Source organism: Arachis ipaensis, chromosome B6 (genome assembly GCF_059453495.1).
Source record: "Arachis ipaensis isolate K30076 ecotype BB chromosome B6, ASM5945349v1, whole genome shotgun sequence".
Classification (NCBI taxonomy): Eukaryota; Viridiplantae; Streptophyta; class Magnoliopsida; order Fabales; family Fabaceae; genus Arachis; species Arachis ipaensis.
The window spans coordinates 150568932-150590813 of NC_142441.1; the positions used below are offsets into that span (position 1 = coordinate 150568932).

General features: G+C 35.2%; 3 protein-coding genes across 6 annotated transcripts; all 3 read right to left on the reverse strand.

The window, feature by feature from the left end:
• Positions 1–2031: 2031 nt before the first annotated feature.
• On the reverse strand, positions 2032–5913 carry LOC107605607 (uncharacterized). Its single transcript, XM_016307530.3, has 5 exons — positions 4758–5913; positions 3712–3817; positions 3513–3613; positions 2978–3041; positions 2032–2381 (listed from the first exon to the last, which is right to left on the reverse strand). The coding sequence occupies exons 1-5, from the start codon at positions 5651–5653 to the stop codon at positions 2370–2372; spliced, it is 1179 nt and encodes a 392-aa protein (XP_016163016.1). The 5' UTR covers positions 5654–5913; the 3' UTR covers positions 2032–2369.
• Positions 5914–7561: 1648 nt separating this feature from the next.
• On the reverse strand, positions 7562–14734 carry LOC107605608 (transcription initiation factor TFIID subunit 4b). Its single transcript, XM_016307541.3, has 14 exons — positions 13757–14734; positions 13569–13665; positions 11921–12627; positions 11649–11756; positions 10642–11574; positions 9778–9896; positions 9581–9671; positions 9345–9480; positions 9171–9226; positions 9037–9093; positions 8815–8955; positions 8677–8742; positions 8339–8597; positions 7562–8007 (listed from the first exon to the last, which is right to left on the reverse strand). The coding sequence occupies exons 1-14, from the start codon at positions 13793–13795 to the stop codon at positions 7835–7837; spliced, it is 2982 nt and encodes a 993-aa protein (XP_016163027.1). The 5' UTR covers positions 13796–14734; the 3' UTR covers positions 7562–7834.
• A 1420-nt stretch (positions 14735–16154) lies between these two features.
• Positions 16155–21212, reverse strand: LOC110263644 (uncharacterized). Of its 4 annotated transcripts, XR_015885734.1 has the most exons (7): positions 20878–21208; positions 20096–20649; positions 18715–19688; positions 18457–18552; positions 17294–18357; positions 16653–16866; positions 16155–16440 (listed from the first exon to the last, which is right to left on the reverse strand). XR_015885734.1 is itself a non-coding variant. In XM_088489538.1 (5 exons), the coding sequence occupies exons 2-5, from the start codon at positions 20610–20612 to the stop codon at positions 18169–18171; spliced, it is 1776 nt and encodes a 591-aa protein (XP_088345664.1). In that variant the 5' UTR covers positions 20613–20649; positions 20878–21212; the 3' UTR covers positions 17191–18168. The 4 variants fall into 4 exon arrangements, 3 of the variants coding, with proteins under 3 accessions (XP_088345664.1, XP_088345665.1, XP_088345666.1); XM_088489538.1 differs by lacking the exons at positions 16155–16440; positions 16653–16866 and having other exon boundaries at positions 17191–18357; positions 20878–21212; XM_088489539.1 differs by lacking the exons at positions 16155–16440; positions 16653–16866 and having other exon boundaries at positions 17191–18357; positions 20862–21212.
• Between the last annotated feature and the right edge of the window lie 670 nt (positions 21213–21882).

Below are 21882 nucleotides of genomic sequence, written 5' to 3' on the forward strand. Positions count from 1 at the left end.
TTGAAGCTACCGTTTATAGCAACCACGTAATAAATCAAGGGTTACCCCAACAAAGTTGCATTGAGAACCAATAATTCATGAAATAAGGGTTTTGAGACAAGGACAACGTTACAAAAGGAAAAACGAAGACATTTTTATGCACCTTTTATATATTGTTACATAGAATTGGTTGTTTTCAGCATCCAAACATTAAATAAATAAATAAAACGTTATTGTCAACTTTTTGACAACCCAAAAAACATGAAAGAAATAGAGGACATAAAATAGATGCATAAGCATATTATTATCCCGTTAAAATTTCAGTTTTTCTCCGTAGTTTATTTCATTTATATGATATATGTTTATATAAAAGCAATAACGTGTGAAAAACAATTAAAAAAAATCAACTCAAACCGTCTAAAATAATTGTATAATTTTATATAAATTATGGATATTATATAATACAAGATAATTTTAGATATTATCTCTCTAACATTACATATATATAAAAATATGGGGAGCTAATATTAATTCAATCAATTAATTAAAAAATCAGTCAACAATTGGTAACTCAATGTTCACTTCCTCTCTTTTTCCTCTCTTTCCTTTTTACTCTCTCCTTTGCCCGCATGCACAAGGCGTGATTCGAACCCCTAACACTTGGTTAAGCAGACGAGTAAACTGACCACTCGACCAACCCAACTTAGTTATCTTCAATTGATATTTGATCCATGAGATTTCAATTAGGTTAACAACGATGTTGCTTAAGTAATTCATGAGATAGAAAATAAACATATGGAACATCTATTATCTATTATTAAAGTAGATACAGAGCACTCATGCACAGTGAAGACTATTATTTGAATGCATCGTGATCATCTTTCTGCTCAGCTTATTATTTGATTTGGAAGAAATTCTATTGATTAAAAATAGATTAGAAAAAAATAAATTTATTATTAATGTGAAAACACCCAATTTTTACAAGAAAATAAAAATAAGAGTAATGCTACACATTTAAATCTTTTTATGAACTAAATTTAACTAAATTAAACAATAAGACTTAGAATAATACTAATCATAACTGATTTTTGTTATATCAGACTAATTTAATTAGACTTAGTTAATAAAAAAATTTGAATGTGTATCATTATTCTAATAAGAATAAACCTATTGCTGTGAGTTAGAGTAAATAGACTTATTACCACTTGAGCCGAAAGATGTGTTAATGTTGATTGATAATATATTGAAATCTAGTAAGATTGATTCTATAAATTTCTGTAATTGCCAATAAATTCAGTTGTACGTGATCTATATTATGTGGAAAAAAAAAAAGCAACTTCATTTCTATTTTCATTCTTTCAAGAAAGTATTTTTTTGTTTTTAATTAATATATATACAAAAATAATCAGGCTAATTTAAAAACAAAACCATTAAGATACTTTTATACATTGAAAATCCTCTTTAATTAATAAACCTTCTTGTTGTTGGCAGCAAGAGCAGTTGATTTATATCAGTATTTATAGTAGCTACAAACAAACAAGATAAATCTATAAAAATTATCTTATTATAAAAAAAATTATTCCATATCATGAGAATATTAAAAATGTAGATACTGATAATTTAAATCATTAATTAAAAAGAAAAATGGAATAACCTTGTATATATATATATATGCAATCCTAAAACAACATATAAGACAGCCCTAAAAAAAATGACCTTCAATAAACAGTTTTAATTAAAAAGTTATCTTATTGTTAAAAAAATTTCATTGAGATGCCAGTTAATCACTTCAATATAAATACCTTGAAATTTGAACATGTCGAAAAAATGTATTACATTACATATTGCGAGAAGATAAAAAACATACGTAAGAATTTGGCACACTTTGTACCAGATCGCTAGTAATATTACAACAGTATTTGGTAGAATTAATTTCACCTTGTTTTGGTAATTTTCATTTCACATAAAAATTGAAAATCATAAGAGTAAATGTAACACTTGTTTTGAAGCTGGATATTTCACATTAATTAATGAAAAATTTAAACAAAGGTAGAATAGGAATAGGCACCTTAATTAAATTAAACTGAATTGGTCAACCTTAGTTATTGCAATAAGGAGCATACTATTTACGTGTAATTGCCATAGGACTGAGATGATATACTACTAATTCATATATACATGCATTTATTTATTTACAATGTGTATTAACACTTCCAATTTAACAATACTTCATTTTCAGCACACGCCTTAAGGAACAAATGAGAAAGCAAACACCCCAAGAATCTTGCATCACTTCAAAACAAACTTCCAATCTTGGAATCAGTCTTCGTTTTGCAGAGATAAATGTTGGAAAATGCCATATGGCATGAGATTTGAGCAGAAAGGTTCCATCATTTCTTAACCTGAAAATTTCCATGCTAAGCTAGCTTGCATATATACTTGAGAATTCTAGTTGCTGAAATAAATCTATGCATGAAATCAGGTAAAAGATGATTAATATAGAATGGAAAATTCTTAAACAGGAACATCAAATTTATTTTCAAATGCAGACATACCTGCTTTGTCTTATGTTGATGTTTTTAATTTAGTTATGAAGATTGAGAGCGTTAAGCAGTCCAATAGATATAAATTTTCATTGGGTAACTTTGATTTTTCCTAAAGTTATGTTTATAAAATACATCTTATAAATTACAAAGAAACGGAGTGTCACATAATTTCATATCAAGGAATGTTAGAAGAGTTGGAAACTGATATAATTAAATCAAACAAAGGTAGAATGATTGCTCTAGAGAACAATCCCAAATTTACAAGATTAATGATATGTTTCCCAATGTTAAAGTTCCTTATAACAATTTCGTAGCATGCTTTTCTATAGTGCAATCTCTTAGCTTAGCTACTTATTAAGACTGAACAACACCACCAGAGATCTTAATTAGGATTCAATCATTAAATAATATCTTCCGAAATAAGTTAATATCTAATGGTTTTACAAACTTACATTGTTCTTCTCTGTCTCTGCAGGTGTGCTATGATCTTGGGCACCAGATTCTTGTTCAAGTTCCCTGTAATAACACATACTCTAATTAGAGGTATAGACAATAGTAATATAGTCCTCCTAAGATTTGGCCATCAATTTAGTTCATCAATGTTTATAATAAACATCTAGTTCTCTTTCTCCAACTTATAACCAAACATGATTTTGATCGTAAATTGATGATTATTTTATCAAAGAAGGACTAACTCAATCCAAAGTGGAGAACTAATTTGACATCTCATATATCTTTCCAGGATCAATTTGAGCTTTCTTTTTCTTTTTTCATTTCGAGACTTCTTTAAAATACTCTTCTACATTGATATGATATCCAATCCGATGCAACCATGTAGACAAAAACAGCTGACTTCTGCTACCTCAAAAGAAACCATTTTTGTTTAGGTGGCACCACTTGATTGGATGTTAGTGTGATAACCAAAGTACTTAGAAATTAAGCATCTTTTGTTGACACTGTATAAATGGACTGTATACTATTGAGTACCTTTCATTTATGGTCATTTGTGGATGAGACAAAGATGTGCTCGATTCAGGAACAGCAAACTCAGAAACCTCTGACCCTTTTGGTTCAAGTTCAATCGTTCCCTGTTATAAATAGTTAACATCAAGTTCTCTAATGTTCATGATGTCACTTCACTAAAGATAACTCTTAAGAAAAATTTGCCTTAACAGCACAAACTCACATCCGAAGTATCTTTGATCCACCCGAGAGCTTTATCCGAAAGAACGCTGATATACTTCTCCATTGCAGCATCCGGAGTCATGTTTCCCAGCTTTTGCCAAGCATTCCTTGCACAATGTAATCACTACTTTCGATTACTCATACAAAGCAGCTCTCAACCCTGTTATTATAACTAGCAATCAAGCTACACCGTGTAACTTGTACAGCACGGCCTTTTACGTGTTCATTTTATGTTCATTTGCCTGGCTTGAGTGTTCTAAACATGGATTTGGCTCCGCTAAATGCATGGTGTGCTTTAGAGATAAATTATACTATTTGAATCATGGATGAGAAAATCAACAGTTTTCTGATTTAATAAGATAAAAAAAATACATTTATAACTACTCATATAATCTAAAACTGTTGATTTTCTTATCAATGGTTCAGGAGCTGCACTTTATTCTCGAAGGAGCCAAATCCTGTGAAACAACTTTATTTCCTCTTGTATAATCTAGGAGTCACTTTTAGATATTCCCTTATAATTTGCCCAATTTTTGGTTCACTCCCCCAGTTGATTACTTTCTTACAACAGCACTACTTAACCCTTAAAAGGCTAAAGGAGATTGTACCTAAAGAAATTTTAAGGGGGACATTCTACTAAGTTAAGCAGCTATGATTAAGCCAATAACATTTTCTAACCTCACCCACAGATTCCAACCTATAACCTTATTATGTCACTTCTTGAATCAAGTGCTAATGCGCTTATTCAAAAATAATAGTGGATGAAGGTGTCATGTAAACTTCTAAAAATTGCTTAGATCTCCATCTAAATAAAGCCAACATATTTATGAAACGTTTGGCAATGATCCATTTTAGAGAAGGACAGTATACACTTTGCAAATGCAACTCTAATTAAAAGCAAAACAAAATCATCCCACATGGAGTAACCAAACAAAGCAAGGCAATGCAAGTTAGGCAAATCAAACTAACAAACCAACCAAACACTCATACATTCCAAACAAGTGCAATAGTTAGGGAGAAAGTTTTTTATTAAATTAAAATTGATACCACTTTGCACGTGCATTGAGCTTGAGAGGCATTGGTTGAGGTTCATGACAAGGACCCTCTGTTGCAATTTTGTGAAGACCATACAACTCCATTAGCACATCACTTCCTAAACCATTACCACCTCCACCAACCACGAATTCGGAAGCCGATATGAACTCCTTCTCCAATTCACTCCTTTCAATCCCTTCCCAACCATCATCATCATGGTCGTCTTCATCGTTGAACGGTTCAACCGTGATTCCCTCTGTTTTCCTCTGTTCTTCACAATCTTCGGAACAACCTTTCTTTTCTTCACAACACTCTGTTTCTCTCTGTTCTTCACAAACTTGCAAGCATTCTTCTTCTCTCTGCTCCTCACAATCCTCTGTTCCTCTTTGCTCTTCAGAATCTTTCACAGGTTCTGTTTCTTTCTGTTCTTCAAAATCCTCCACTGGTTCTGTTTTACTCTGTTCCATAGAATCCTCAACTGCTTCACGAGGATCAAATTCTTCACTGTCGCCATTGGTCTCAATGACCTCTCCTTCTTCTTCTTCTGCCGCCTCCGCCGCCACGTGTTCCTCGCTCAACTCAGCAATGGTTGATAAGGCTTCAACTTCAAAATCAACAACTCTGGACTCAATTTCAACCTTAGACTCTTCTTCCCTGTTCCGAGCTGTTTCGACAGTCGAAATCTGAATTGGACTCAGAAACTCCACCTTTCTCTCACTATGAGGCTTCTGAACCGTTAACCGTTCCTGCTGCAGAGTCACAAGGGTTTGTTGTTGTTGTCGATGATGTGAATTGTGAGTGTTAGGATCAGAAGCCATGGCCATGGAAACAAGCTTGGCAACAAGAAGAGAGAGAAGCAGCGCTAAGGAAGCGGTTACAAAAAGATCGCTTGCAGTTACAAGCTCCATAACTAACTAACTAACAAACGAACAAGTTTACGCTGAATTTTGATCGATGATAATGGAGAAGTAAGAGGTTAAGAATAGGGATTAGAATAAGAAAGTGTGATTAGAGAGAGAATGTTTGGAAGAAGAAGAAGAAGAAGAAAGGAAGAAAAGCGGTGAAGGAAGAGAGGAAAAGGATAATTTGATGAGCAGAGAAAAGCATATTCTGCGGTTTTTTTCAACTTTATGCTTTGCCTGTCTTCCCCCTTCTAATAATGGGATACATTTTTATTTATTTATTTATTTTCATTTTGATGTTGTTTTCATTAATAATATTGTTTTTACTATAACTAGTGTATTAATATATTCTAGTACAATGTGTAGCGATAACTAATTCGAAATGAGAAAGTATAGGGAGTTAATGGCCTAAGCGTACAATGTGTATAATAGAGGTTTAGAAATTATCAGAGATATGACCATTAGTGTTACATTGTTCTATCAGGTTATACTTTTGGGATGAGTGGTTTCATAACATGGTATTAGAATTTTATATTCGAAAGGTCAAGAGTAAGCTTTTTGGATAAGTGGCCCAGGAGCTCCCTAGCAGTACTCATTCGAAATTAGTTAAAATAAATAAGATAATCTTACGCATCTAAATCTTTTTATGAACCAAGTTTAATTAAGTTAAATAACAAGACTTAAAATAATGCTAACTATAACTGATTTTTGTTATGTTAAACCAACTAGTTGGACTTGGTTAAAAAAATTTAGATGTGTAGTATTATTCAAATAGATATTTTATATAGTAAAAAAAGAGGTTAAATTTCAAATCTTATAAAATAGTGAAATATAATTTTTATGAATTATAAAAATATAGTATTTTCACATGTATAGAATAAGTGAACTTTTTAAATACTCAGCAATTTAAAAATAATTTAATTAAAATAAGTTGACACTATAAAAGAGATTTATTATATCATTATGACAGTGAAGGAAATTATTATCATTGATTTTAGTCATCACTATTTGTTATTTGATTAATCATACGATTGTTGAAAATTTACTTTTGGCAATAAATCCTTTTAAAAAGGATTTTATATCATTAATTCATTATCATGAGAAATAAGTTTGGAGTTTTTTTATACATAAAGTTACTATAATTTTGTATTTTGTAACTTTTTGAGTTTGGAAAAGGTGTGCTGTGTTAGGAGCGTGGTCCCATTGTGGCGGAAAAATGGGTGAAGGACCAGGTTGACACACTCATCATCCTTATCTGACCAATGTTGCATACTAGCTCATGTATGAATTTTATTTTATTCCATGTTTTATATATGTTTTTAGGTTGTGGTCCAACATTTATATTAAGCAAATAAACATCCTGGTTTGGTATGTTTGCTGCCTTCATGAATTATTCCATATTGTTGATGATTATATATGCATTAATAACGAAAAATTGAATTGTGTTAAGCATAATATTCGTTTCACTTTGATTTTGCTTTACTTTTAGAAAAAAAAAATAGTCAAAGATTAATCGAAAATATTTGGTAACCAAAGAAAATCAGCCAAAAACAGTCATAACTTACCTTATTTAGCATTCATTAATTGTTGCGACAATTAATTAATACTAAATAAAACAAATTTTGGCTGTTTTTTTTTTGTTTACCTAGCATTACCCAAGATTAATATTATCTAAAATTCTAAACAGATACTTTTCTTTTCTCAATCTTAAAAGGAGTATGGAGTTCATATAAAATGCCCCAAAAAGGTCATCCATAGCGGCCGTTACATAAAGGGTGAAACAAATACGTAATGCGTAGGAGCTCCCGTGAAGAAAAGAACAAGTTGAATATTCTCAAGAAAACAAGTTACATTGCGTGTTTAATTGTGTTGAAACTTGAAATTCAGATTACTTGTTTAATATTGACAAACTCATTTTTAAAATAAACACATAAATTACTTCATATATCAAAATACTATAACTCCTAACCAAAATATATTTTTCTTTTAACATTCTTTTCCCAGAGACCAAGCCAAGAGGATGGATGCCAAACTTATGTTTAACTGCTCTAAAATCCAAATTAGTACTGATAAATATGCAAAATTAAACACACCTTTGAGGAGACCTTTTGATTTCTGCTGGTAAGCATAAGATGATAAGAAAATCAGTGGTAAAAGTTCAAGATCACCTCCCTCTGTAATTCTACTTCACTCAGGTTGAGCATCAGAATGAATCTTCTCGTACAAGCGATGAATGAGCGACGATTTCGACATCTGTGGCTCTCTTTCGAGCACAGCAATTACATCCTTGACAGAGATGCTTCGGGCAATCTTAGTTTGAGTCAAAAGGGAATTATTTCTCCCATGTTTTCTGATAGCCCCTGTTTGGAAGAGTCAATAGAGCAAACAGAATTATTTAAAAATAATATAGGACAAACAATCAAACAGCAATAATGTTTGCTACAACAATTTCAACCACAAAATTAATGGACTATCAAACAAGATTAGTTATCACATTCCATGCAAGATAATATAATTCTATTAGAGTTCAATCCAACAACAAAGCCACATTTTCATCCACAACTTAAGATATAGTTTTATGGATGTCAGTTTGGTGAATACTGAATACTATATCTAAAGTTTACATCCATCTTGTGGTTGAATTATTTGACAACTGAAATGACAGAAAAAACAGCTTAAAAGAAAACTCACCTGAAGTTGCAAAATTAGTAGAACCTTTTTTATCCCCTTCGTGATTATCCTTAGTACTTTTTCCAGATGCTGAAGATTTGCGACTTGCATCTTTAGCTGGTTGAGAACCAGATGACGTGTCCGTCACGCCTTCACGTTTCTGCCTGGCTTGCTCGGCCATAAGTTGCCACTTTGAGAGCATGTCGTCTCCCCCAACAGCAGCACGGGCAGCAACATTTGCTGCATTTGTCCTCATCTTGTCATCCTCTTCCTTGTTCACCTGCAGCTTACTAAATATTAATGAAAAGAGTTTCCATGTAGATAATGGAGAAATATAAGAATGGGATTAAAAAAAAAACCTTTGATGATTTATTACGACCCTCGTCCTTGTCCTTGTCACCATCAGCTCCAGCATTACCATCACCCTATATTTTAAAATGGACTGAAATTAAGAAACAGGCACAGGTTTCAAATGCTGATAAGTGCAAAATACTCACGTCATTTTGTTTCCGAAGCTTCTCTGCTTCTGCCTGTCTTTTCTCCCACTCCTCTCTTACTTTCCTATTTATTGTCATGATTTGCTGCTGAACATCTGAGGTGACAACAGTCCGATGTCTTGTCTTCTCAAAATCAACCCGCTGGTAGGAAAATTCTTGAAAGTAAGAAATTTTATTGAATTATGAGAGAATATTCCTGCAAGCAGGTAGAGAACAACTAACCTGTTTTGACATTCTAATCAGGTTACTTATCAGTCCACGCATTCTTTCCTCCACACACTGAAAACTCAGTTTGAATAAGTAAGATTACATGCAAACCTACTGTTATGAAAATTGAAATCTTGGTTGAATCTCACCAGTGACAAGCATCTCTCCACATCATTGCTCACACCCTTCAAGCCATACTTAAACACTGACAGTAATAACACAAAACAACTGTCTGTAAGGCCTGGTGTGGCTAGTTTGTATCCAGATAAGCTCAAAAGGAAAAATTAAAATATATGGAGATAACATATGAAAAAGACACTTACTAATCTCAAACAATTTTTTCTGGAGTGGAATTTTCTGCAAAATCAGCCTTTCCTCTTCTTCTTGCACAGCTCTTCGAGTTGCTTCTGAAACCCGACTGTCCTCCTTGGGGCCTGAAAATAACTGCTCTTCCTCTTCCTGTAAAAGATGCAAAAAATGGCCTTAGATTTTGAAATGAGAGTAGACATCCCTTATCATTGAGCTATCAAGCTTAGTTCAACATAACACAGAATTGTACCCTCAAATCGACTCCACTAACAGCAGTGACATCATTAAGCTGGTCAATGCTTTGTTCAACGGATCCCCCCCCAGATCCCTTTTGCTTCTTACTGGAGGATATGAGCACAAGATGCATGCATCAAAATGAGTTAGAACTTAGAAAAGAAAGAACAATTCCAAGAGTGAAGCATGCTGCAGGCAAATAAGACAGATCACCTTGGAGGAGGAGGTGAGGAACCAAGTGCTTCAAGTGGTTTCTTCTGGCCAACAGAAGGCTTTTTCACAGGTGCCCTCACAGTAATTCCAGAAGTGTTTGATGGCACCTGGGTGCTTAACTGATCAAACACAAAATAGAGTGGGGCAAAGAGTCAGAGTTATGCATGAAGTTTGAATATATTATTAAATAGTGGGTGCGTACAAAATGATAATTTGCATTTACCCAAAAAAGTGAAATTGGAAAAGCAAATTTGAAGTTCATATTATGCCCCAATAGCAGATTGTTTCAAAAAATTAAAGGTAAAAAGTGCAGGACATGAAAGGTAAAATAAGCACGCTTTTCATTATATGCTTGTTATTCTTCACTGCAACTTAAATACATAAATAGCATCAGAGGCATCTCAATAAATGCATAGGGTAAAATAATCAAAATGTTTCAAAGCACTACTCCTAGCATGTAACTAATGAAAATAACCAAGTTTGCAGCATACTAATCCAAACTAAAAGCATTGTGGTCTATGCCACCAAAAACAAAAAACCCTCAATAAACTACCAAGAATAAAAAAAAATAAAATAAAAGAGGAAGGAGAAACAAAAAAAAATGCTTGTTTCTTAAAACTGAATTACAACAAGATTCATAAAGTTATAAGGACAGAAAATAAATCATAAGCTATAGACAATTTAACTCTTGAATATGCATCTATAAAAGAACAAATATTTTGTATATATACATCTAATATAAACATCGGTACTGTACGACAGGTGCATACCATGTATCAAAACAATCACATTTGGACAATATTTGATCCACAATACTTTAGCCACTATATTAGACAAGATCAAGTATATCACTTGGAAACTTACTGAGACACTAGGATCTAGTTGGGCCATTCCAGAAGGGGAAGCAGAATTGAGTAATGTCAAGCCAGTAGATGTTGTAGGTGCCATACTTGTGGATACTGGAAGGCCCCTTGAGAACTCATCCTTTACAGTTCCTTGATTGGCACTTGCCTGTTCGATTTGTGCAGAATTAGCTGAAGGCAGTGCATGGATTTTAGAAATATTCTGCCTATGTTGCTGCTCAGTGGGCATGTCGCTAGGTTCCTTTTTGACATAAGAACCAGATGACAAGAAGCCTGAACTTTGATCTTTGTTTGATGGTGGTTGCCATGCATTTGGAGTTTGCTGGGATGCCGGATTGTTTAATAGAGCAACAGAGCCACCCGGCAGCCTCTTGGGATCATTCAAAGAGTTCTGCTGTTCAAGTTTTGGCATAGCAATGAAGCCTTGTGTTGCCCCACCTAAGTGATTGGGACCAGTGCTTTGATGTGGAATTTGACTCATATGTGACTCATGTGGTGGTGGTCTGATAGATGAAGCAGAACTACTAGCTGGCCCTGAAAAAGGCCTATAATTACCACCACTACTGCCATATGCTGATGGGAAATGTAGATGCTGAGGCTGTGGCTGCGGCTGCGGCTGCTTATTAAGCCCGTGTACATGAACAGATGATCTTTCTGCTTCCTGACTAACACTGATGGAATTGGAAGATGACAACTGGCTCGGTTGCAAACCCTGAGTTTCCATTCTAGCATCCAATTCCTGAGATTTTCTAGCATTGTTCTCCATAGTTTGGACAGCTGAAGAAGTCATACGAGATTGGTCTGCAGCTGCATTCATACTTCTCTGATGAAGCTGAGCTAAAGCATGGGGATCATTTAATTGTCTTGCACCTAAGCCAACAGTGGGCATCCGAACAGGTTGCTGCTGCCCCACAGGTCCTTGGTTGGGTCTCGTCTATAACATTAGAAAAGAACAATGAATCTTGGCATGATATATATATATATATATTAAACTTGTTCTCAACCTACCTGTGCTTGTAGCTGAGCTTGTACTTTGTTCAATGCTAATCTAAGCATCTGGTCCCCTACAATACCTTTCATAAGCCGCACAAAACTGTCTTTTGCTATTTCGTCTTTCTATAACACAAACAATAAATTCACAAAACAGAAAGTGAGTAGCATGGGATATCTGTTCCTAAGTTGATCATATCCTATCAACACAAAATTGACTATAGCAAAGAAAAGAGACAAGGTTCCCACTACCAAAGGACCAGATAGTGAGATTATTTTGAGAAACCCACCTTCAATTTACTAAATAGAGTTTGAAGTTGCATGGCTCGGTCTTTGGGAAGTTGAGGTATCAAGATAGGTAGCAACATGCCAAATGGTACCTGTTTTTGACGATTAATTTGGCCTCCTGGCTGCTCATTGACTGTAGCCTGTTGATTACTTATTTGCTGCAACTTCGCATACTGCTGAGATTCGCTGCTGGGATTAAGTGTTTTGGCTACCTCATTATTAGGAACAGGATCTTTTCCCAAATTTTGAATTCCAACTGTCTGAGAATTTTGAAGAGAAGCTTGTACAGGCTGTGGTTGGTGACCTTCATCTTGAGTCTGCTTTTGTGATAAAGCAGGATTACTTACAGTCTGAGAAGCAACATGCTGCGGCAAAGGAGGATTATTTACATTCTGGGAACCAACATGCTGTGGCAAAGGAGGATTATTTACACTCTGAGAACCAACATGCTGTGGTAGAGGAGGATTATTTACGTCCGAGGAAGCAACATGCTGTGGTAAAGGAGGATTATTTACGTCCTGGGAAGCAACATGCTGTACTTGCTCAGCAAGAGATCCATGTTGCTTTTGCTCCACCTCAGATGAAGGTTGCTCTCGTTGCTGTGCAGTTTCAGGCTCTTGATTTTGAACTTGGGTTTGGTTTTCATGGCTAGGAGTTGGCCACTGTGGCATTGACTGAGTGAATGTACTGTTGCTTCCTTGAGACAAAACTGCAGAGAGTATAGAAGCACAAAGCATATGCAATTCATAAATTACCAAGCAAATATAAAAAATCACACGACTCAACAATCAATTAAAAGAAAAATAAAAACAAACAAGAAAACTAACATCTGAAAATACAGATATTAGTACAGAAATTCATTTAGAAAAATATATTTCATTTGCGAAAATATCAACCAAAGCTTTGCAACCTCTACTGGTCAAATTTGATACTTGGAGTTAGAGGTCATTGTGCTACATTTATTTGATTGTATTCTGCTAAATAATTAAGATCATCTAAGTTCTCAAAGATGTTGTCCACTACCACTGTGTTGATGAAACTTTTTAGTTTGTTCAACTACATTCCTTGATCTCCGCTTCAAGAGATCTTTTAAATGTGGTACCTCTACTATTGTTTCTAGATACCAAAAATCAGAAATAACACCTTGGGGAAAAGTACGTGATAATAATAATAATAATAATAATAATAATAATAATAATCATCATCATTATCATCATCATCATCATCATCATCATCATCATTTTGGCTAGGGGATACATTGTCCCTTAGATAAATTACAGCACTTACATTACAGCCAGATTTTAAAGGATTTGTGTAGATCCTTCCCATTTATGAACACTAGAGTATAGTCAAACATTTATCTCCTTATAATAGATTTTCCTTTTATCGCTCAGAATAATTAATCCAAACTCACTTTTCTAACACCATCCCCAACCATAAAACAACTCTTTCAAAATCAATTATTTTGATTGCAATCTGACCAAAATCTCGACCAAACAAGCTCATAAACAATAGTCTAAAGTCTAAACACTGTTTATGCAGCCGTGTATTCAAATGGCATAACAAGCGATCAAAAACAAACAAACCAGAGAGAATTTAACTATTTCAACTCAGAAAAACATTACACATTAAAAAGCATAGTTGGGGTACCTGGGTCTGAACCAGAAGTGGAAGCAGATCCTCCTATGTCTCTGTTTAGTGCAGCTTGGAAGGCTTCAACATCCACCCCTGAATGCATTGTTTCATCCTGTGAAGTACACATCCAGACATAGTGGTTCAGCAACACCCCAAACAAATAAATAACAAAAGAAAACCATAGGTAAAAAGCGGGGAAAAACCTCGTCATCTTCGAGGAGCTTCATAATAGAAGGATCCATGGCAATGGCAATTCCAATCCCAACTCTGATTACCCAACAGAAGTTTAAGAGTTATTCGAACATACAGTATAATCTCTCGCTCTATTTATGTTTCACTGGGTAAATTCATCAAACACCTGTAGGGCAGCTACCCAGTTGAAAAACGCAACAAAGGGGAAAATGAATGGGGATAATTAATGGTAAAATAGGGTATTAGCTACCGAATAGAAAAAGAAAAAGAAAAAGGAAGAGTAAAATAGAACAACCAAAACGGGGATAATTAATAATAGGGTATTAATAGCGAGTAAGATAACAACCAAATAGGGAAAAGAAAAAGAAAGGGGAAAATAGAGAAAAGGGGAAAAAGGATCAAAGGAGAGAAGTGAGAATCCCGTTCAACAAGAACCAACACCAAAACGCGCGAAGTATTGAACAGTGGCGTTCACACAGAGAAGATACAAAAGCATGGCATCGACCTCCTTCTTTTGTTGAGTTTAATCGGTTTATAATATTTTTCGAGTTTAACGGATTCTCTCGGTTCGTTCTTGCGTTAACGAGTACGATTTTTCAACTTACGTCATCTTTTTTATATGTTCTTTTTTTTGTACTAAAAGAAATGTATAATGAAAAATAACAATTTGAGAAAAAAAAATTATTTTTTGTTTTAGTCTCTAAAGCTGTGTTCACAAATCGATATAATTCTTAATTTTTAAAGCGTATCAACTAAATAATGATTGAGAATCTTAATTTACTCTTTTAATTTTAACCATATATATTTTATATTTTAGGGATAAGTACTTTTTTCGTCCCCAAAGTCTAGGCTCAAAATCGATTTCGTCCCTAGCCTTTTTTTTTTTGTTAAAATCATCCTCAACGTTTAAAAATACTTTAAAATCGTCCTTTTCTATTTTTTTTGACCAAATTACCTTTAACTATTAATAAAAATTAAAAAAAAAAAACCCCACCCTCACCCCCCATCAGATCTCTTCGTTTCTCTCCTCCACCCCCCCCCACACAATTTTCCTTTCCTCCTACACCCACCCCCACCCTCACTCCATCACCCCCAACCCGCAGTCGCCCCGTGTCCAGCCCTCCGCCGCCGCCCCGCGTCCAGCCCCACGCCGCCCCGCGTCCAGCCCACGCCGCCGCCCCGCGTCCAGCCCCACGCCGCCGCCCCGCGTCCAGCCCCTCGTGGCCGCCCCGCGTCCAGCCCGCCGTCGCCCCTGCGTCCAGCCCCCCGCCGCCTCTGTTTTTCTGTTTTTGCTTTCTGCCTTCTGCTGCTTCTTATTCTTTTCTTCTTCTTCTGTGGTTTTTGATGAAATTTGTTGTTGTTGATAAAATTTGTTGTTGGTAAAATTTAAACTTCTAAATTTTTGATGAAATTTGTTGTTGTTGATGAAATCTGATGATGATGATGATGATGATGATGACCGAGTGGGGTGAGGGGTGGGAGGGGGGAGTTACGGTGAGGGAGGTGAGGGGATACGGTGAGGGTGGGGGGTGAGGTGAGGGGGGGTTACGGTGAGGGTGGGGGATGAGGTGAGGGGGTGAGGGGGAGGCAGTGAGGGGTGGGGGGTGAGGTGAGGCGGTGAGGGGAGGCGGTGAGGAGTGGAGGGTGAGGGGTGAGTGGTGAGGGGGTGGGGGGGTGGGGGTTACCGGAAGGGTGAGGGAGTGGTGGTGGTGAAGAGGAGAATGATGATGATGAGGATAATTTGGTCCAAAAAAATAGAAAATGACGATTTTAAAGCGTTTTTAAACATTGAAGATGATTTTAACAAAAAAAAAAAAGCTAGGGACGAAATCGATTTTGACTCCAGACCTTGGGAACGAAAAAAGTACTTATCCCTATATTTTAATTTATATTATATAAATAATTAATTTAATGAATAATTTTTTATACATAAGTTGTAAAAGTTAATTTATATGAATTAATTGATGTTTATTAATTTAATTTAACTTTAATTTATGATCCAATTTCAGACATCATATTATTCACAAATTAAAAAATGTAGCTGTTACAATAATATTTAATTATCTATATCAATATTACACTAATATGAAACAAAAGTCCTGCCAAAAAACAAAGAGAGTGACATTATTATAAGACTTAGTAGATTTTTTTTTAAATAAATCAAAATTCAAATCAACACTTTTAAGTTTCAAAGAGTAAAATAAATATCAAGATTGCGAGAACCGAATTGGTCAATAAACCGGTAAAGTCATTGATTTAATAGTTTATTGGTTCGACTGGGATTCAATCAGAATTTGACCGAAATTCAACCAGTTTAATTAAATATTAATTAAAATTATTAAAAAAATTACATATAATTTTAAATATATAAATTCAATCATTTCTAACTTAATAAAATTAAAATTTTCACAATTTTACATGATAAATTATTCATAATAGTTAGAAATTAAAACTTTCACAATTTTACATGATAAATTATTCATAATTTAATATTAGAAGTTCACAAACATATGTTGATGTTTTTAGTATACAAGCCATGAATGAGCGACAATTTCGACATCCGTGGTTATCTTTCGAGCACAGCAATTACATCCTTGACAGAGATGCTTCCGGCCATTTTAGTTTGAGTCAGAAGGAATCATTTCTCCCATGTTTTCTGCCAGCCTCTGTCTGGAAGAGTCAAAAGCACAAATATCTGGACAAACAATCAAACAGCAATAACCTGGTTAAATTATCACCCTCCATGCAAGATAATATAATTCAACGACAACGCCGCATTTTCATCTACAACTTAATAGTTTTAGGGATGTCAGTTTTGTGAATACTATACCTGACATTGACTTGCATCTTGTGGTTAAGTTATTTGACAACCGAAATGACAGATAAAGAGTTTAAAAGAAAACTCACCTGAAGTTGCAGAAGTAGTAGAACCTTTTATATCCCCTTTGTGATTATCCTTTGAACTTTTTCCAGATGCTCAAGATTTGTGATTTACATCTTTAGCTGGTTGAAAACCAGATGACATGTCTGTCCCTCCTTCGTGTTTCTGCCTGGCTTGCTCCACCGTAAGTTGCCACTTCGAGAGAATGCCGTCTCCCCCAAGTCACAGCTCACTAAGACACTAAACCAAACAAACAACTAAAATATCATGGTCAACCAAAGATCAAAAGGGTTTTAGTGGGGAAAACAATAAGTTATCTTTAATTCTAGACTTCTTGTCCTTAACACATCCTGTTCTTCAATGTTGTATTAAGCGTACCTTCCCCATGGGGAGAAAAATCACAATTGTTTTAATCTTCTCGTGGATACTTAATTTCATATAAAAAAGAACTCAATAAACAACCAAAAATAAAATAACATAAAAGAGGAAGCAGAAATGACTGTTTTCTTAGAACTGACTTACAAGAAGATTGAAATATGAATAAGGACAGCAAAAAAAAAACCATAGCTATCAACAATTTAATTACTGAATATCATCACTAAGAGAACACATATTATGTACATATACATTTAATATAGCGTTGGTACTACAGGTATCAGGTGCATACCGCATATTAACAATCATAATTGGACAGTATTTAATCCACAAAAGTTAAGCCACTGCATTAGTCAAGATCAAGTATATCACTCTCAAACGAGACAGTAGGAACTAGTTGACCCATTCCAGAAGGGGAAGCAGAAATGAGTGACGTTAAGGCCAGTAGATGTTGTAGGTGCCATACTTCTGGATGCTGGAACGCCCCTTGAGAATTCGTCCTTTATAGTTCCTTGATTGGCACCTCCTGGTTCAATTTGTGCAGAATTACCAGAACACAATCCATGCATTTTAGAAATATTCTGCCAGTCGCTGCTCAGTGGGTAATTCACTAAGTTCCTTTTTTACATAACCAGATGACAATAGCCCTGAATTTTGATCTTTGTTTGATGGTGGTTGCCATGCATTTGGAGTTTGTTGGGATGATGGATTGTTTAACAGAGCAACAGATTCACCTGGCAGACACTTGGGATCATTGGAAGTGTTCTACCATTCAAGTTTTGGCATACCAATGAAGCCTTGTGTTGTCCCACCTAAGTGATTTGGATAAGTGCTTTGAGGCGGAAATTGATTCATATGTGACTCATATGGTGGTGGTCTGATAGATGAAGCAGTACTACTTGTTGGCCTTGAAAAAGGCTTATAATTACCACCACTACTACCATATGCTGATGGGAAATGTAGATACTGCTGCTGTGGCTGCTTATTGCCTCTGTATGTGAAGAGATCATCTTTCTGCTTCCTGATTAACAGTGTTGGAATTGCAATATGCCAACTGGCTCGGTTGCAAACCCTGAGTTTCCATTCTTGAGATTTTCTAGCATTGTTCTCCATAGTTTGGACAGCTGAATAAGTCATATGAGATTGGTCTGCAGCAGCATTCATACTTCACTGATGAAGCGGAGCTAAAGCATGCGGATCATTTAATTGCCTGGCACCTAAGCCAACAGTGGGCATCCGAACAGGGTGCTGCTGCTCCACAGGTCCTTGGTTGGGCCTTGCACCTAAGCCAACAGTGGGCATCCGAACAGGGTGCTGCTGCTCCACAGGTCCTTGGTTGGGCCTCATCTGTAACAGCTGAATAGAACAATGAATCTTAGCATGATATCAACATATATATTTCATGGGACCTGTAAAACTCATCCATAACAAGAATTAAACTTGTTCTCAACCTACCTGTGCTTGTATTTTTGCCATTGCTAATCTAAGCATCTGGCCCCCTACAATACCTTTCATAAGCCGCACAAAACTGTCTTTTGCTATTTCGTCTTTCTATAACACACAATAAATGCACAAAACAGAAAGTGAGTAGCATGGGATATCTGTTCCTAAGTTGATCATATCCTATCAACACAAAACTGACTTTAGCAAAGAAAAGAGACAAGGTTCCCACTACCAAAGGACCAGGTAGTGAGATTATTTAGAGAAACCCACCTTCAATTTACTAAATAGAGTTTGAAGTTGCATGGCTTGGTCTTTGGGAAGTTGAGGTATCAAGATAGGTAGAAACATGCCAAATGGTACCTGTTTTTGACGATTAATTTGGCCTCCTGGCTGCTCATTGACTGTAGCCTGTTGATTACTTATTTGCTGCAACTTTGCATACTGCTGAGATTCGCTGCTGGGATTAAGTGTTTTGGCTACCTCATTATTAGGAACAGGATCTTTTCCCAAATTTTGAATTCCAACTGTCTGAGAATTTTGAAGAGAAGCTTGTACAGGGTGTGGTAGGTGGCGTTCATCTTGAGACTGCTTTTGTGATAAAGGAGGATTATTTACAATTTGAGAAGCAACATGCTGTGGCAAAGGAGGGTTATTTACATTATGAGAAGCAACATCCTGTGATAAAGGAGGATTATTTACACTATCCTTGTTAGGATTTACAATCTCCCCATTGACAACTCGATAATCAGGGTGAACACGCGAAAAGTCGATACCCGGAGCCAGATGATGCACTTGCTCCATGATGTTCCTGTGTGCTCTCTCCTTTGCTTCAGGGACGCAACATCCCAGATGTTTGACCTCTTCCTCCAACTGCTCAATTCTCCTTTTTGATGCTGTTTCCTTCTCCCTTAACTGCGACTTCTCCTTATCAGCCTCTTTCAGCTTGTTTTCCATATTACTAATCTTGGCGGTTAAAGTAACCTTCAATTCCTCCAAGGCAGCTCTCTCGTTTTCTTTTGACTCAAGGCGGATCTCCAATTCCTTAACTCGGCCTTCTAGCACCATCTGAGAGTTGGAGGTGATGGGTGGCTCTAAGTTGGGGCACACACCTTGGGCTTGAAAGTGTTTCGAGTACACATCAGACTCCTCGATGGCGGGGAGCAGCACACCATTTTCAACTGGCTTCCCTTTGCCATCCACCATTTTTTGCATTTTTGGCGGAGGTGGATGCCCTAGATCAGCACCTGTGCCCACAAAATTTTACTGGCTACATTGTGCATAGTAAGCACAGTAATCAAAATTTTAAACAATAGGAAAGTGGCCTTGGCAGATTATTAAGAGCATAATTAACACTCCCCTTCAGCAGTCAGCACCAAAGAGGCTGAGTAAAGGACATTGTATATTTTATTTAAAAAAAAAAAGAATAAATATCGACAAATTGAAACATAAATATTAGCTATTTCATTCTATGTGAGACAATCTAATTAAACTGGAGTTCACTACATTCTTGAGTTTTTCTTCCTAGATTTTTTCCCTCTCTTACTAAGATATGGTATTATGGATGTGGTTTGGCAAATTGCTATATGCAAAATTGACAAAACACTTGACAACTGGAATGATTGATAAACAATTCAACAATGAGAGAACTCACCTGGGCTTGCACAAATGTTGCTTCTGTTTCCATCAACAGCTTCTGAATTTTCAAAAAGGATGGGGAACGCAAAACTTGGGGATGTCACTGGTGATTTTACTCTCTTTGCTCCTCTACCAACATTATTCTCCGATTGAACAACTTGCGGATTGGCTTTTGAACTGGCTGAACTAATCGTGTCTTCAACTTTAACATACAACTCTATGCACCGCAACTCAGAATTTGAGTCATGGTAACCAAACATCAACTGAATGTCTTGATCAGACTTGAGCCAAAAAACCTGACTGTCGGATGCTTGCGGACCAATTTTAACATGCAACCTATACGCCATTCGAGATATCTGCTTCCTTTCAAGTTCACCCATATTCCTCAATATCAGATTCTTCAACTCAAGCAGAGACTTTTGACGATGAATGCTCATCAACAAAGGCTCCGAACTTTGAAAGGGTCCATCTACAGTGTCTTCTACATATCCATTGGGATGAACAAGTATGAACACGGTCGAATAAAAATCCATTTGCCACTCTGAGCTCTTCTTCAGATTATATAGTGACCTGATGAAGTAAATAATTTTTTATTCACTAAATAATAATAATAATAATAACCTGTCTAATGGTGAGAGATTTCAGTAACATGCATAAGATCCTAAGTGTCATTCAGAAAATTCATCGAACACATGGAGAGCATAATACCCAGTTGCAGAAAACTCAAATCAGGCTGAACAAAAATCGACATGGGAAAAAATAATAACAATAATAATAGTAACTGATCTTGAGAATGACCATGTGAGGAATCGATGGAAAGTTTCGAACAGCTCAGTTTTGCTGAAGCCTCAAACCTAACTTCATAACTAAGAAGGACTCTTTCTTTCTCCCGGATGAAGCTTTATTTTTTGTTGGGACTGGAATCCCATCTCGTTTACTCTAACAGCGAAAATCTGTTCGATTTCTTTCGGGCATAGATAAGAATGGAGCCATTTCTTTGAATTTGTGTTAACCAAAACGATCAGCTTCAAAGCAATGGTTGACCATTTTGTCCTTCTCTTTTTTTTTTTGGACATTGCTAGTGTGTAGAAAGAAAAGATCTTCTACATGTGTAGAAGACACATGTCCCTTTCTTAGTTAAAGTTTTTACAAAAGATAAGTACTCAAAGGAGACATTTGCTGCAGTGGTTCAGTTGATGCAGAAGTTAGCAGTAAGAATTATCCGTTTGTAAATTCCAAAAGTTACTTTTTTTTTTATTTATTTATAAAAAGTTACATTAACAGTATTTAGTATAATTTTTTAAATAAATTTTTAATATTTTAAAAAATTATTTAAAAATTTTTAAAAAAATTAAAAAATGTGACTTCTTCTATTTTTAAAAATAGAAGTATTATGAAAGAAGTCATTTTTTTTAATTTTTCTATAAGTTTTTAAATAATTTTTTAGAAAGTTGCAATTTAATTTTAAAAATTGCATTAGACATTAATACTACTATTTTTTATAAGTCAAAAATTAAAAAAAAATACTTCTAAAATTTTTAAACGGATTCTTAATACACAATTTTAAAACAAAAACTTTTATAATAGCTTTCCAAATAAAAAATAATTTATTTAAAAGTTATTAATAAAAATTCTTATTTTTTAAGTTTAAAGAACTTATTTAAAAAAATTTAGTTAAACTGACCCTTAATACTGTAGCCATGGTTAATTAATGTTTGGTTTTAGTGTTTAATATAATCAATACAAATTTTATATTTGTATACTATATATGTGGGCCGAGTTTAATATGATAGATGGGTGTTG

Coding starts and splice junctions, on each gene's coding strand:
- LOC107605607 (XM_016307530.3), bottom strand. CDS start 5,653: ATGGAGCTTGTAACTGCAAGCGATCTTTTTGTAACCGCTTCCTTAGCG. Junction 3,614..3,711: donor GGATCAAAGATACTTCGGAT/GTGAGTTTGTGC, acceptor TATTTATAACAG/GGAACGATTGAACTTGAACC. Junction 3,042..3,512: donor CAAATGACCATAAATGAAAG/GTACTCAATAGT, acceptor GTGTTATTACAG/GGAACTTGAACAAGAATCTG.
- LOC107605608 (XM_016307541.3), bottom strand. CDS start 13,795: ATGGATCCTTCTATTATGAAGCTCCTCGAAGATGACGAG. Junction 9,672..9,777: donor TCCTCACCTCCTCCTCCAAG/GTGATCTGTCTT, acceptor CATATCCTCCAG/TAAGAAGCAAAAGGGATCTG. Junction 9,227..9,344: donor GAAAAAATTGTTTGAGATTA/GTAAGTGTCTTT, acceptor TATTACTGTCAG/TGTTTAAGTATGGCTTGAAG.
- LOC110263644 (XM_088489538.1), bottom strand. CDS start 20,612: ATGGATTTTTATTCGACCGTGTTCATACTTGTTCATCCCAATGGATAT. Junction 18,553..18,714: donor CTCTATTTAGTAAATTGAAG/GTGGGTTTCTCT, acceptor TGTGTGTTATAG/AAAGACGAAATAGCAAAAGA. Junction 18,358..18,456: donor TGGCAAAAATACAAGCACAG/GTAGGTTGAGAA, acceptor TGTTCTATTCAG/CTGTTACAGATGAGGCCCAA.